Here is a 15,846-nt window from a genome sequence, read left to right as displayed (position 1 = left end):
AAACAGTTCCTGATGTAAATGTCATGTGCTCTGGAAGGGTCAATAGTTCCTGCTGTAAATGTCATGTGCTCTGGAAGGGTAAACAATTCCTGATGTAAATGTCATGTGCTCTGGAAGAGTCATCAGTTTCTGCTGTATATGTCATGTGCTCTGGAAGGGTCAGTAGTTCCTGATGTAGATGTCATGTGCTCTGGAAGGGTCAACAGTTCATGCTGTAAATGTCATGTGCTCTGGAAGGGTCAACAATTCCTGATGTAAAAGTCATGTGCTCTGGAAGAGTCATCAGTTTCTGCTGTATATGTCATGTGCTCTGGAAAAGATAACAGTTCCTGATGTAAATGTCATGTGCTCTGGAAGGGTCAATAGTTCCTGCTGTAAATGTCATGTGCTCTGGAAGGGTCGACAGTTCCTGTTGTAAATGTCATGTGCTCTGGAAGGGTCAACAGTTTCTATTGTAAATGGCATGTGCTCTGGAAGGGTCAATAGTTCCTACTGTAAATGTCATGTGCTCTGGTAGGGTCAACAGTTCCTGCTATTAATGTCATGTGCTCTGGAAGGGTCGTCAGTTACTGCTGTAAATGTCATGTGCTCTGGAAGGGTTCACAGTTCGGGTTGTAAATTTCATGTGCTCTGGAAGGGTCAATAGTTCCTGCTGTAAATGTCATGTGCTCTGGAAGGGTCAACAGTTCCTGCTGTTAATGTCATGTGCTCTGGAAGTGTCGTCAATTATTGCTGTCAATGTCATGTGCTCTGGAAGGGTTCACAGTTCCTGTTGTAAATGTTTTATGCTCTTGAAGAATAAACAGTTCCTGCTGTAAATGTCATGTGCTCTAGAAGAGTCATCAGTTCCTGCTGTATATGTCATGTGCTCTGGAAGGGTCAGTAGTTCCTGATGTAAATGTCATGTGCTCTGGAAGGGTCATCAGTTCCTGCTGTAAATATCACGTGCTCTGGAAGGATAAACAGTTCATGCTGTAAATGTCATGTGCTCTGGAAGGGTCAGTAGTTCCTGATGTAAATGTCATGTGCTCTGGAAGGGTCAATAGTTTCTGCTGTAAATGTAATGTGGTCTGGGGTCAACAGTTCCTGTTGTAAATGTCATGTGCTCTAGAAGGGTAAACAGTTCCTACTGTAAATGTCATGTGATCTGGAAGTGTCATGAGTTCCTGCTGTAAATTTCATGTTCTCTAAGGGCTAACAACTCGTACTGTATATGGCATGTGCTCTGGAAGGATGGGAGGTTCCTACTGTCTATTTAATGGTCTCTATTGAAGGGCCAGCAGTACCGGATGTAAATGACTTGTACTCTGAAAGGGTCAACCGAGCGTTCATTTGAATGTCATGTCAAAATGATGTGCTTTGGAATAGTCAATAGTTCTTGCTATAAATGTCGTGTGCTCTGGAATGACCGGCAGTTCCTTGCGTATATGACTGGTGTTCTGAAAGGGTGATCAGTTCCTGTTGAAAATGTAGAATTGAAACGCAGAACTTTTTCATTGATACTGACTTATCACATTACATTTAAAGATTCTTTTTAATTCTTATATTAGTGATTCGAACTAGATTTCATGTTTAGTTTCGTCCTGAATTTGCCACTGGACGTTAAACAAAGTAACAATTAATAATGTTTAGACCATTTCTCTGTTTTCTTAATACTTATACTTTATTTTTTGCCAATTATTCTACACCCTAATTCTGGTCTTTGTGGTGCAGTCTGCCAAAAATAAGGATCTGTATTAGGGGTCTTACATTATTGTTACTAAATGATTAACTTTGAGACCCTTTTCTCTATTCTATTCTTTACTTTATTTATATTTAATCAGAGACATATGCTACAATTGAATTATATGTCTCTGATTTCAGAAAGCCATTCTCTATTCTTCATATTTTAACCACTTATTTTCTCTTATTTTTTTGTCCTTTATTTTGCACTATTTGCACATTAATATCTTCAATGCACTGATGATTTTTCGCCTTGTGACTATTTTTTGTAATTTAATAACATTCTATTGTATATGATAATATATTGAAACTATGCTGTGAAATTTATAATGCAACAATATATATTAAAAAAACGTTTGCATTATATGTGAAATGGACGAACATTAATTGTAGTGCGACAAAGGGTAATTATACATTTATCACATTTATCAACTTAATCACAATAAGTCAGATTTATCAAGTTTAGTTGAAGAGATCGATTGGTTGTTATGAATTGTGAAGAATTTTGTCCAGTGACTGGATATGATAGGGTGATTCAATTCAGCATAAATACGAACATTTTATTGTATTTGTGACGCCAATTTGGCGGTCGAATATCACATTTTGAAAATAATTCGGAGATGAATAAAAGATTTACTGTACATGATACGTCTATTTATACTAGAATAAGAAACAAACTTGTATGTTCACTACGGTTTGTCTTTGTGCCGGCCGCAAGCAGCCATCAACAATGTGGTGGTTGTCTCAGTGTCGTGAATCAGTACTACACAGACGTTCTATGCTTCTTTCTATGATCTTCTATGTGGCATGGGTTTAAAAAAGCAATTATTAACAAGACAAAGATCTACAAATAATTCCACAGGGCCGAAATCGTCAGTCAACTCCCCCTTTTCAGCTTTTGTGAGGAAGATTTGGTTGATTATAAAGGGAATCACTGAAGCATGACTCGAGCGTAAAGCGAAGAATATACAAATACTTGCATAAACTACTGTTATTCATTGTAGTCGTATATTAAGATTAAAAAAACACAATAAATCATGAATTGAACTTTTAACGTATTATATTAAAAGGGGGATCAACAAAAGTTTGACAAAAAAAGTTCACAGAAAGATGTTTTTATAATATCTGAATGCACGAAAAAGCCCAACCCTGAATCAAAAGGTTAAATTTATTAAGATCAATCAAATCTGAGACTACTGTTTATAATAAACTTATAGTAAGTAGTATTGGAAAACGAGTTTCAAATATATCCGCATAACTTTCTTGTCAATCCGGAATTGACTTGAAAATTACTAAGTTCAAAGTCCTCAAGAAATTTTGTTTTGGAACTGAACTTTTAATAGCTGTTTTCCACAATTCAAAGACCTGACAGCACTCAGGAGTGACATATTACTGTAACAGCATGGCCAGTGATGACGTTTTGAGAGAAGGTGCATTATTTACGTACACTGACTACACCTGTGAATACTTGTGCAGTAGATTTTTTGTAACAAGTACTTGTGGCGACTTGTGCAAAGTTGTTGACAGGATACCTTTTAAAATTTGACTTGTATAGAGTCTTTCTCAATTCAAGTTGCAAATGCTCTATTTGAGGACTTTTTGTGAAGCAAAACAGGGGAGGATCCAGCCATTTTAAAAAGGGGGGGTCCCAACCCAGGATAAAGGTGGGTTCCAACTATATATATACCCATTCAAATGCATTGATCGGCCAAAAAAAGGGGGGTTGCAACCCCGGAACCCCCCTGGATCCGCCAATGCAAAACTACTCAAGAAAGATAAGAATAATGTTTGACATGTTCTTATTCATGTTATTATTTAGAGTAAAATTGAGAAGCAAATGCCTTGAAAATTGTTCAGAATTTATCAAAAGAGTTTAAAAGATATCTACGAAAAATAAAGTTGTAATAATAATTTTAACACCCTGCAATAGTCATCTTGTAAAAGTTTGAACCCATACTAACTCCACATCCAACATACAGTACATCAAGTTGCCCATCTGTAGTAATTGCAAGAGTTGTGATATATCCTATCCCGGCATTGCTAGGGTCGTAAGTTGTCAGTAGATTTCCACTATTGTTCAGGACATGGAATTTATCACTATAAAGGAAATCACCAACAATAACATTGTCTAACGATGTTGTTACTAGGGAGTTAGGGGAAAATCTTTTGTAATCATAATCATCGTCGATTGAATCTCCAGTATAGATATTGATAACCTCTATCTTCCCCAGCACAACCACTCTCTCGAAACTATCTATCGCAAAAATATTTCCATTATGGGTGCTTGTCATAGCATTAATACTTTCCCTAAAATAAGAAATTTCTATCTTTATCAGTGTAATAATTTGTTAAATGTTTGCCATTAGTACCCATAGCAACAATCATTGTCATGAATGCAGGTTCTGGCTCTTTGCCACCTACGAGCACTCTCCCGTCTTTAGATACATGAACTGTTGTTAGTTTTAACGATTTAACACAGTAAATAGAATCTTTCACTTTTTTAGAGCCCGCAGCTATTTGTTTCAGGCAGTTTTCATTTGTAGCCAGTAGAAGGTCATTGGACGGTGTTAAAGCGATACAGTTAATTTCAAGGTTAAAAGTATTAATTGCCTTACATTTGTTTCCTTGAACTTTGACGTTCTGTATTCCTGTACGGGCTGTAGCAGAATCAAACAGCCCTATATCACCGTGGAAAAACCCATCGCCAATCCATAGTGAACCATCAAAGGACACTGCAATGTGATTTATTGCAAAGTCAGTGATATATTTCATAACGTTAGATATCTTTAATTCTGCTGCCTTAATATCAATAACACGATGTTCTTTCCTAGAATGCGTTGTGTCTTTACACATCATACACAAAAAAATATCACAATTCACACACTTCCATTTTACTCGAGGATCAATTTTACACAGTCCACACTGCACAGGCAGTTGTGCTTGTTTTACACCATGCACTGGATTTTGCGCTTGTTGTACAGGCTGCACTGGACATTGTGCCTGTGGCAAATTGCCTTTTGATACACTAGATCCCATTGTCTTGTGGCAAATTGCCTTTTGGCACACTAGATCATATTGGCTAGTGGCAAATTGCCTTTTGATACACTAGATCCCGTTTGCTTGTGGCAAATTGCCTTTTGTTACGTTAGATTCCATTAAGAATAATGCTGGAATAATTATTTTCTAGAATGTAAGCTAAGATAAATTGTTTATCCTTCACAAGAAACCATCTTGTTAATTTTAGTTGTTAATGTCACCTTTAGATATGGTTTATATATGCATGATATGCTTTACATTTATTTTTTTATGTATTCAAGAAAAAAGTTTATTGAATGAGAGCATTCAAATTAAAATGCCATGTTAAAAAATAGTTTTAAAGTTTAAGCACAAGTTTACAATTTACCTATATAATTATATGTAGATATCATATTTATATACAATATGAATTAGAAAATAGTTTTTCGTATTAAAAAGATTATTGGAGTGTTTCGCTAGATTTAAACATCTTTTCAAAATAGTTTTATTTAATATTTAAGGAGTGAATTTAATATTTTTCCTGTCTAAAAAGAAATAACATTAAAATGTGGTGCACTTATGCAGGTTATTTAAAAGTGTGCACATTTTTTAGGCCATTTTGAATAGACAGAAAAAAGATTTCAGCCAATCCTAATCAATTAATCTAATTTCCATTTCTAAGGAGTAAATCATTATAAAAACGTTGACTACATCACGGTCACAAAAAATTATGTCTATGAGCTGATAGACAAAACACTTTGGGCCAATCAAGTTACATGTTACATTCAAAATTGAATCTAAAGTGTAAAGTTATATACAATTCACTTTTAAATTATTGTTTTTACATGTTTTGAAGACCTGTAGTAGACCTCAGTTAAAACGGTTAAGCCTTTGTAAAACCGGTAGTTCATCAATGCCCTTCAACTGCTACCCAACATTTTGACCTAAATAGATTTGGCTTGTTTAATTTACATAAAATTTTGACACAATATTAACTTTGGCCTGTTGAAAAAAATATAAAAATTCAAAGAAATTTGAACCACTTATTTTACAGGAATAATTCAATGGGTTGCCAAACACAAATTTTGATTATTGAGAAGCTTCAGATTTGTCATTACTATAAGTATATATATATATATACAACTCGTCTAAACATCAACCTAACAATGTGAGATCTGTAAATTTGCTTTTCACTGACTCAGACGTACTTATATATATATATATATATATATAACCAAAACTTTGCGAAAGCAAATTTACAGATCTAACATTGTAGGGTTGATGTTTAGACGTATATATATATATAACTCGTCTAAACATCAACCCAACAATGTTAGATCTGTATATATATATATATATATATATATATGTGATTAAAAAATTCTACTGATTTTTAAAGAGCTAACTCCCTTAGGTGTTCTGTAATTCCTTAATCACTCATGTGCAACAGTATTGCTATTAAAACAATTGATTGATTTTTGCTTGCATGCTAAACATCCAGTTGGAAATATTTCATTCTCTATCCATGTACTATGAATATGTTTATTGTTGTTAATGGCAAGAATTTCTGACTATCAGCAGGAAAACTGGCAATCCTAGTCAATTGAGATAGTCAAGCGCACCTTTTCGCAATAAGTTTACCTCGCATTATCAGAGTTGACACTGTCACAGGCAAGGAGCGTTCTGAGGATTCATTATTTTTCGTTGGATACCAATATTCATGGATTTCAAGGGTAAATCAAAATCCTGAATTAACGAAGTAGAAATTTCCTATAAACTGATCTGCAGACTTTGGAAAACCAAGGAAATCATGCATATTCATTGGAATACTATTTTTCCTCAATCCATGAAAACTTGTAAACACAAGGAATCCACAGTAATATATGAGTTATATCTTTTTAGGTGTGAGAACAAATTTAGAAGCATGGGCAAAGAAGCTAGATTGTGGGGGAGACTTGGAGAAACAAAATCACTTCAAGAAACTATTCATCAAAAGATTACAAAATTCTCCTGTTGCCATAGAAACAGACAAGGCAAATGAACAACATTACGAAGTTCCAACAGAATTTTTCACAACAGTATGTGTTTATATTGTATTCTTTTTATTATGCCCCATTTAGGAGCATTATGTTTTCTGGTCTGTGCATCCGTCCGTTCGTCCTGTTTCAGGTTAAAGTTTTTGTTAAAGGTTTTGGTCAAGGTAGTTTTTAATGAAGTTGAAGTCCAATCAACTTGAAACTTAGTATACATGTTCCCTATGATATGATCTTTCTAATTTTGTCAAATTAGAGATTTTATCCCATTTTCACGGTCCACTGAATATAGAAAATGATAGTGCGGATGGAGCAGCCTTGTACTTGGGACACATTCTTGTTTTTTAATGTTTTTTCTCAAAACTTATAGTTTTTATAAAAAATTTACTGATGGAAATTAATCTGAGGGCCGTAATTGGGATACCTTCTTAAGAAATAATGATTAAAAATCTTGACAAATGTAATTAATGGTAATTTTTGGTGCATGACGATAAAATGTACACTTTCTTTTAGACAAACAAATCTGGACTGAATTTTCCAAAAATAACGGTGACAATAATTATTTGAGTCCTCAGACAAATCAAGATAAAAAGGATATTTTAACAAATCATAGTAAAATTTTAACCAATTTTACACTATCGGCAGTGTATCCCAAACTCTGTCTGACGGAAGAAATGTCAGACAAAATATCATCAGGTCAGACAGGAATTTTAGATTTTTCTGTTGAACATATAGTAAAAAATGTCAAATTTCTTTTTCTGTCATACAAACCATAAAACAGTTTGGCACCGACTGTATCGGTAGCCCAAAATTAACGCTTCACACCTTACAGTACTATAAAAGGACATTACTACCCTCTAATATGGGAGTATTGGTCTGAAACTGATGAAATTCATAGTTTTCTCCCTTTGTAATATATTGTAGGTTCTTGGAAAGAGATTGAAGTACAGTTGCTGCTACTGGACAGAAATGACCAAAACTTTAGAGGAAGGTAATATGAGGCCCCTCATTGGGGTGTCAAAGTATTCACAAAATCACAATTTTTTGCTGCATTAATCACATAACCAATAAATATTTTTTGGGACAAGATAATCAAATATTAAAAAATACAGGCCTAAGATAACAAATAATCAATTAATATTTTATCTGGCGATTAAATAATCACTATCAAAACGGCAAAGTAATCACATAATCAAAAAAAACCATGAGGAGGCTCTATGCTGAAACAGTATTATCTAGTCATGAAATAAAACTTGATGTAACATTTATTAAAAAATTATGAACAAATGGTATTCTTTTATTAAATCTTCAGAAAGGTAATTCGCTGAAATATATTATTCAGTTTAATGAAAGAAAAAACACTGCAGCCATTATATAGCAAAGGGCAATGAATGTAGTATCAAACACCTACAAACAGACATATTTAATTCTACTCTAGTCTTCATGCATAATAAGCTACATTTTTTTTAGTACTTCGATCACCACATTAATATGGTTTTAAACATATCAAATCTGCATTCTTTCTTGGTCTGTGTAATAAGAGTGATGGAAGATACATAAATATAAGGGATATTGAAACTCATAAGTTGAAGACCAACTGACAATGCTGTGGAAAAAAGCAATCAAAAGACATATAACAGTATACAAAACACAATATAGAAAACTATAAGAATGAATAACACTTAAGGTGGTACCTAACACTACAGGGAGATAACTCTGTAAAGTCAGCTAAATGTTTTAATAACGTTGTGTTGTAAAGGAAATATTAAACTTCTCAATGATCAAAATTGGTGTTTGTCAAACTGCTATATAACCAGTGTATTTTTTCTGACAAAACGGTTGGTTCAAAATGTTTTAGATTTTTATATTTTTGTTTAAGGGTCAAAGTTAATACATTGTCAAAATTTTATGAAAATTAAACGAGCCAAATTAATTTTAGTGAAAGTGTTGGGTACCACCTTAAAAACTAGGGGTGATCTCAGAAGGTTGATTAATATCCATTATATCACTATTAAAATATGAAATCTACATTTTTTCTCTCAAATAAAATACAAATACATATACAGTGAAACCTGATTAAACCGAACCCTGAATAAACCGGAAACCTGTCTAATCCAAACTTGTTCTGAAGACCAATCATATCATATTTTATGCATTGTGAACCTGATGAAACCGAATACCTGCCAAAACCGAACAACATCTCATGTCCCCAAAGAGTTCGGTTTAGTCAGGTTTTACTGTACATTGGTCTGTGATATGATTATTTTATTCTATGTTTTAGCTGAAGTTGAATCATTGAAGATATATTGCAAATCAGCTAAGATAACTGATGGTTTGTCAGTATTGGTAAGTTTTAGACCCGCCCATGATAGTAATGTCATTATGAAGCCTTACGTTTTTCGGTCTGTATGTCTGTCCTGTATCAGGTTAAAGTTTGGGTCAAAGATAGTTTATTATGAAGGTGTGCTCACATCAACTAATAAACTAAATTTAGTTTTGATACACACTTATTCAAATGTGTTCAAAATAAGTTATCAAAATTCTTTGATTAGTTATTCTGACTTTTTGATAAAAATAAAGTAGAAAATGCAAGGAACTATATCTTTTTCTACATATTTACAATTTGCTTTGAAGCAAAGTCAATGACAATGTCATGACAACTTCTATTGTTGTCAAGACTTCAAAGGTTTAAAATTACCAAGTTTATAAAATAAACACTGATAATTTCACATGTGAAATTATCAGTGTTTATTTCACTGGGAAATCAAAGTAGTTCATTGCAACCAATGTAATAATTGAAAATATCCATACATGAAAATCAATATCTATATGACTTCTGAAATTGTCAAGGCCATGTATATTCTAAAAGTTTTGTTTTGCAGGATTTAGGATGTGGATGGGGATCGTTAGGACTATTCATCTTACAGACGTACCCCAAATGTCAAGTCACATGTGTTTCCAACTCTAACACACAGAGACGACACATTGAGACAGAGGCTCTGAAGATGGGCGTGGCCGACAGGTTAGACTGTATAACTGCTGATGCCAACTTCTTCTCTACAAACAAAAGATTTGACAGAATTATGTCAATAGAAATGTTTGAGGTAAGTAAGGTTTTCTCCCTTGTTCTGGTGACTCTGGTTATATCTCCCTTGTTCTGGTAACTCTGGTTATCTCCCTTGTTCTGGTAACTCTGGTTATCTCCCTTGTCCTGGTAGCTACAGTTATCTCCCTTGTTCTGGTAATATCAGATTATTACATGGCATTTTTCATATCACATGTATTATCAGCCCTAGGTTCAATATCAGCCCAAGAGCCGCACGGCTCGAGGGCTGATATTGACCGAGGGCTAATAATAAATGCGATATGAAAAATGACATGTTATGATCTTTTTATCATATGCTTCAACAGTAGAGAAAAATAACAGATTCATATATTGATCCTTTTACGTGGTTCCCGAAGTTTAAAGAGTTAAAAAGTTCACGGCCGTCGGGCCCAAAAATAGATACTTTCAATATGAAATCTTTCTATCATATGCCTCAAAAAGAGAGAGAGAGAAAAATATTTTAATATGGACGAATCGACAAAAAAATAATTCAACAATATACCTAGTGATCATTGTTTGGAAAAGTCAACTTTTTAAAGAAACTTTCTAAATTATGTTTCAGAAAAACTTAAAAAATGCATTTATTAAATAATTTGTTTGTTTTTTTTTGTTTTTTTTTGTTTTTTAAATTTTATTACTTTAAACAATATACTTTCCAGTATTCAAATAATTGTTTTGTACACTACTTTGTAATGTTTTTCACTGAAAACGTAGCATCGAGGTATACTTTCCGGAATTGGCCGAGTATTACCGGAATGCCATGTGATAACCTTACGGAAAGGCATGTGATAACAATCGAAGCATGTGATAAACTTTTCATATCAGCCCGCTAAGCAGCAATTCGAAAAATATGGAATTTACGTCAATTTAATGCTATTATCATATGGTAAAATTTATATGTTATTAAGTCTAAGTATATGATAACTCTGGTTATCAAAGGCCAGGCCTGCCAACTATCCCGATTTTCGCGGTATCATCCAGATTTTCATCCCTCAACCCTATTTCCCAATATACGGATTGTAAAACAAGTCAAAAACCCAATTTTCACAAAATATACCCGAAAAAATTATTGGTTTATACCAATTTTGAAGTTTTTCTGATCAATTTTTAAAAATCTATAATTTTACCTGGGGACATATTATGACAAGTTTATAATGTATCACAGAATCACACAACAAAAAAGACACACAGCATTTAGTACAGAAACAATCTTTTTTAAATGTGCCCCACAATGGAGTGATTGCTATAGAAAATGATAATTTTTTCATATATGATGTTCCTGGAGATGGAAATTGCTTTTTCTCATCACTTATTAATCCTGTGCTAATCAACGGTCACAACAGGTGTCATAATTTGTTGTTGCAAGTAATCGGATTACCTGATTGGTCATAACAATCCTCGAAATTAATTAATATTTGTAAACAGAAATTCAGTCAGCCTTTGATTTTTAACCAATTTATCATACAAGCACAATTTGCAACGTTTACTGTAGTTCCATGACAAAATCGTATTAACTGAAAGATGAGAACTGTGTAATGAACTCTTAAGAAAACATCGTTTATCTTGAAATCCATTTAATTTTTGAAATCAGACATAAGTCTGTTGATTTAAAATCGATGCCATTTTGTATACACTTCTACTGTATATAAGCCTCCGCCGGTAAGAGCACCTCTGAACACAAAGAAAGATAACTCAAATTTTATCCATTTTCTCATTAATACTGACAGACTTAATAAAAATCTGAATTTATCTTTCTAACTTTAGGACATATAGGTTCATGTCTTTTGAGTAATGGTCTAAAGATAAGCAGGTCTTTGGAATGGGGAAAGGGGGATCTTCACTTTAAATCCTTTATTTTTTATTGTCATTTTTCTCTTTTCTTAAATTGTTTTGTCAATTTTAAAATAAGTACAAGAATCATGCAAATAAAAGAAATCAAGGCTATAAGCTTATCATCAGTATGCCTAAAGAAAAAAAGAAGAGATATGAGACTATTTTAAGAGTAAAAAACAGTGCACACAGAAATGCCGCAAAAACTGTAACCCTTAAAAATCTGGTCGCACACTAAATCCCCCATGGGGATTTTCAAAAGTCGGCAGGTCTGAAAGGCTCAATGAACTTTGTACGATATGAATATATGTATTTTGACTCCTGATGAGAAGAAATTTCAGTTGACTTGAACCAAATTTAGGGTCCCAAGGTTAATTAAAGCATTTAAATTGCATTGTTTTTTTTTATCTCAAATAATACACATATGTCAACACATGATCTAATGGATTTAAATGGATTGAAGAGAGAACCTGACAGTTATTATACCTGTAATTCAAATTCTGTTCATTGACCACTGTATACACCACCTTATTGCTATTTGTCCACCATTACTGGAAATCACATTGGTTCCTGTAAAAGTTTGACCTAAGAGAAATGCCTTAATACCACAAGGAAAAAGTGATTGTTGAATGACATCATTAGTTTAGGTGGCACAGATTCTTTGGTCTGACAGGTGTTACAGATTCCCAAATAGCTATAATGTCTATTTATTTATGACATACATTTCTTGCAAGTTTGTGTCGCTTGATCTGTCAAAATTTCAGTATTTGTTTGAGTCAAATTACGGGTCTCTCGTAATATTTTTCTGATCCAACTTTCTTTGAGATAATTAAGTTCAACTACAAATGAGTGTCATAATTATTAGAAATATGAACTTATTATTTTCTCATTGTAGCATATGAAAAATTACGAGATACTTATGCAGAGAGTATCGTCATGGCTGAAACCTTCTGGTTACCTGTTCATTCAGGTCTTGTGTCACAGACAACATGCTTATGCATTTGATACCAAACCGGGATCAGATACAGAATGGATGGCCAAAAACTTTTTTACAGGCGGAACCATGCCGTCTGCAGATTTGTTCTTGTATTTCCAGGTAAGAAAAATATATCAAAAGATCAATGGATGTCACAGATATAAGCTCAGACTCGGACTTCTCTTGAATTGAATTTTAAATGTGCGTATTGTTATGCATTTACTTTTCTGCATTGGCTAGAGGTATAGGGGGAGGGTTGAGATCTCATAAACATGTTTATCCCCGCCGCATTTTTGCACCTGTCCCAAGTCAGGAGCCTCTAGCCTTTGTTAGTCTTGTATTTTTTTAATTTTAGTTTCTTGTGTACAATTCGGAAATTAGTATGGCGTTCATTATCACTGAACTAGTATATATTTGTTTAGGGGCCAGCTGAAGGACGCCTCCGGGTGCGGGAATGTCTGGCTACATTGAAGACCTGTTAGTGACCTTCTGCTGTTGTTTTTTTCTATGGTCGGGTTGTTGTCTCTTTGACACATTCCCCATTTCCATTCTCAATTTTAGATGTGGTATGAGTGCCAATGAGACAACTTTCCATCCAAGTCATAATTTGTTAAGTAAACCATTATAGGTCAAAGTATGGTCTTCAACACAGTGCCTTGGCTAACACCGAACAGCAAGCTTCAAAGGGCCCAAAAAATTACCTGTGTAAAACCATTCAAACAGGAAAACCAATGGTCTATATTTAAAATGGGAAACGAGAAACATTTATGAACCATATCTACAAACGACAATCGCTGAACATCATATATATTATTAAAACTATAAATTGATGTATGAACAAGTCCATTGCAAAAAACAGACAGACACAAGCCCAGGAAGATAACATAAACTTGAAGAAAACACACACAAGGATTTTATATTATGAATAATAAATACCAAAAAAAACAATTGCATTAAGGTGACAGGGGCGTCTTAATTAAAATCCATAGAATTTTTAAATAATTTGACGAAAATGAAGTTTTTTTCATGCTCTTTTCAAAAATGTAATAAAAAGTATGGGTCACCAGACTTTTTATCTAGGTACAGTACAGGTTGTGTAAAAAATTTCAGATTTTATATAGATGCTTTGAAAATCCAATTTTGTGTCATGAAAAGAAAACTGCTTGATAGAATTTTAAGATAAAATGTGAGAAGATAGTTCTTATAACATGCTTTCAGATAAGAACAAAAAAAATATTTATATATGAGCAAGAACTTTACCCAACAAGATATTTTGCTACAAAATGTATTTGACAAAGATGTTGGCTTGTGTAAAATATCTTTTTGGCTAACTCACAGAAAAAAGAAATGCACTTTGTGAACCTGATTTGGTTTTAAAAATCAGACGGATTGTATTTTGATAGAATATTAATATCTGTTTTTTTCCAAAATCTCCGTACAAACCTATTGTTAATTAGTACTTGTTGTATATTTATACCCCCCCCCCCCCTTTAAGTGGGGGTTAACTGATAATATTGAGTTGTTGTCTCATTGGTGTAAATAAACCCACATTACCAATAAATAATATAATGTAACTTTATTTTTGCAGAAAGATGTATATGTGGTAGATCATTGGGTTTGGAATGGACAGAACTACAGCAAAACATTGGAGGCGTGGCTTGAGAAGACTGACCTTAATATTGACAAGGTCAAAGATATATTTAGAAACAATTATGGTGATGAGGCAGACAAACAGTTATTTAATTGGCGATTATTTTTTATATTTTGTTCCGAAGTTTTTGGGTTCAAAGGTGGCAACGAGTGGCCTGTAGCTTTATATTTGTTTAAAAAACATCTTAGTAGTTCTTTATGATGTGTTTATTTATACCTTTGAGTTTTAAAGACGACTAAAAATGGTTTGAAACTTTATATTTACCAAGTATTTAAAATGTTTATTTTATGTGTGTTGACATGAATTATCATTGATATGGTCTTCTCAAACATCTTAGTAGCTCTTTACGATACATTGATGACTTTTGGATTTGAAGACGACCATAAATGGCTAGTAGCTTTATATTTACCCGGTACTAATAATCTTAAATTTAAATCCACGAACATTGGTACCCACGAAAATTAAATGAATCCACAGTAGCTTTATATTTATTCCAAATCATTATTTTATCTGTGTTGGCATGAATTATCATTACATATGATCATCTAAAACATTTAAGTATGGTGTATTCATGACAAGTAGTTGATTAACTGATGAATATTTTTTTTAATATTATGTTCATATTGATGGGGTGTAAGACAGCCAAAAATAGTCAGTAACTCTATATTTTATTATAAAAATACAGAAAACGCTAGCTGTATTATTCATATTTAGGAATTGTACAATTGCTGGGACCAAATTGTGCCTATCTTTGCCTGAAAAAAGGTAACCATACCTGATGTCGTCACATAAAAAGAACACAACATTTGCAAATCTTTGAAAAGTAAGGAAAAAAATCATCAGGGAAACAGATTCCACCACTATAACTTGTGTATTAAGATATTTCAGCAAGCCTTACGCTTTAAATATTTAAGTTTAATTGTCTCAAGTGGAGAAATTTCATAACACACTTGTTTTAGTGGTGGAGTAAATATATCTACAATGTATTTGAATTTTGATGCTCTATATCAGAATTGTGGTGCCTAAAATATTAAATATTATGAAACTACAGGTTGTAAATAAAAATTAATGATCAGGGCATTGAGTTTCAAATTGTAAACCAAACTTTATATGAGATACATGTATAATAATGACAATTGATTAAAGTATACAATTATATATATCGATAATTTTAAATTATACAAATGATTTTATATTTATAGTTATTGTTGTTAATTTTTTTATATCAATTTATGTAAGATTGACGAAATATGTTTAATGATTAAATGATTTACAGAATAATCTCAGTGATTGTTTTTCCTTCATAACGTTAATAAATATATAGCACTTTCAAAATGCATATACATTTGTACCAGATACATCATATGTATTTATCATTAATTTATTTTCATGGTTCCCTGGTCAATGTTAATTTTTGTTGAGCCTGAGAATTTTGTCACAGAAAGCTGGACATAGGGATAGTGATCCAGTGGCGTTAGCAGCTTACTTCCTAAAAGCTTTAAATTTTAGAAGA

General features: G+C 33.0%; 1 protein-coding gene across 1 annotated transcript; it reads left to right on the top strand.

Moving 5' to 3' along the window:
• Positions 1-2,995: 2,995 nt before the first annotated feature.
• LOC139495285 (uncharacterized) lies at positions 2,996-15,614 on the top strand. The gene is made up of 7 exons (XM_071283591.1): positions 2,996-3,152; positions 6,640-6,815; positions 7,695-7,761; positions 9,052-9,116; positions 9,653-9,874; positions 12,602-12,802; positions 14,271-15,614. Exons 1-7 carry the CDS (start codon positions 3,125-3,127, stop codon positions 14,532-14,534), a joined length of 1,023 nt encoding a protein of 340 aa, XP_071139692.1. The 5' UTR covers positions 2,996-3,124; the 3' UTR covers positions 14,535-15,614.
• The last annotated feature ends 232 nt before the right edge of the window (positions 15,615-15,846 follow it).

Source organism: Mytilus edulis, chromosome 11 (assembly GCF_963676685.1).
Source record: "Mytilus edulis chromosome 11, xbMytEdul2.2, whole genome shotgun sequence".
In the NCBI taxonomy this organism is placed as follows: domain Eukaryota; kingdom Metazoa; phylum Mollusca; class Bivalvia; order Mytilida; family Mytilidae; genus Mytilus; species Mytilus edulis.
Note: the sequence above shows the minus strand (reverse complement) of the source record. Positions and strands in the feature narration are given on the sequence as shown.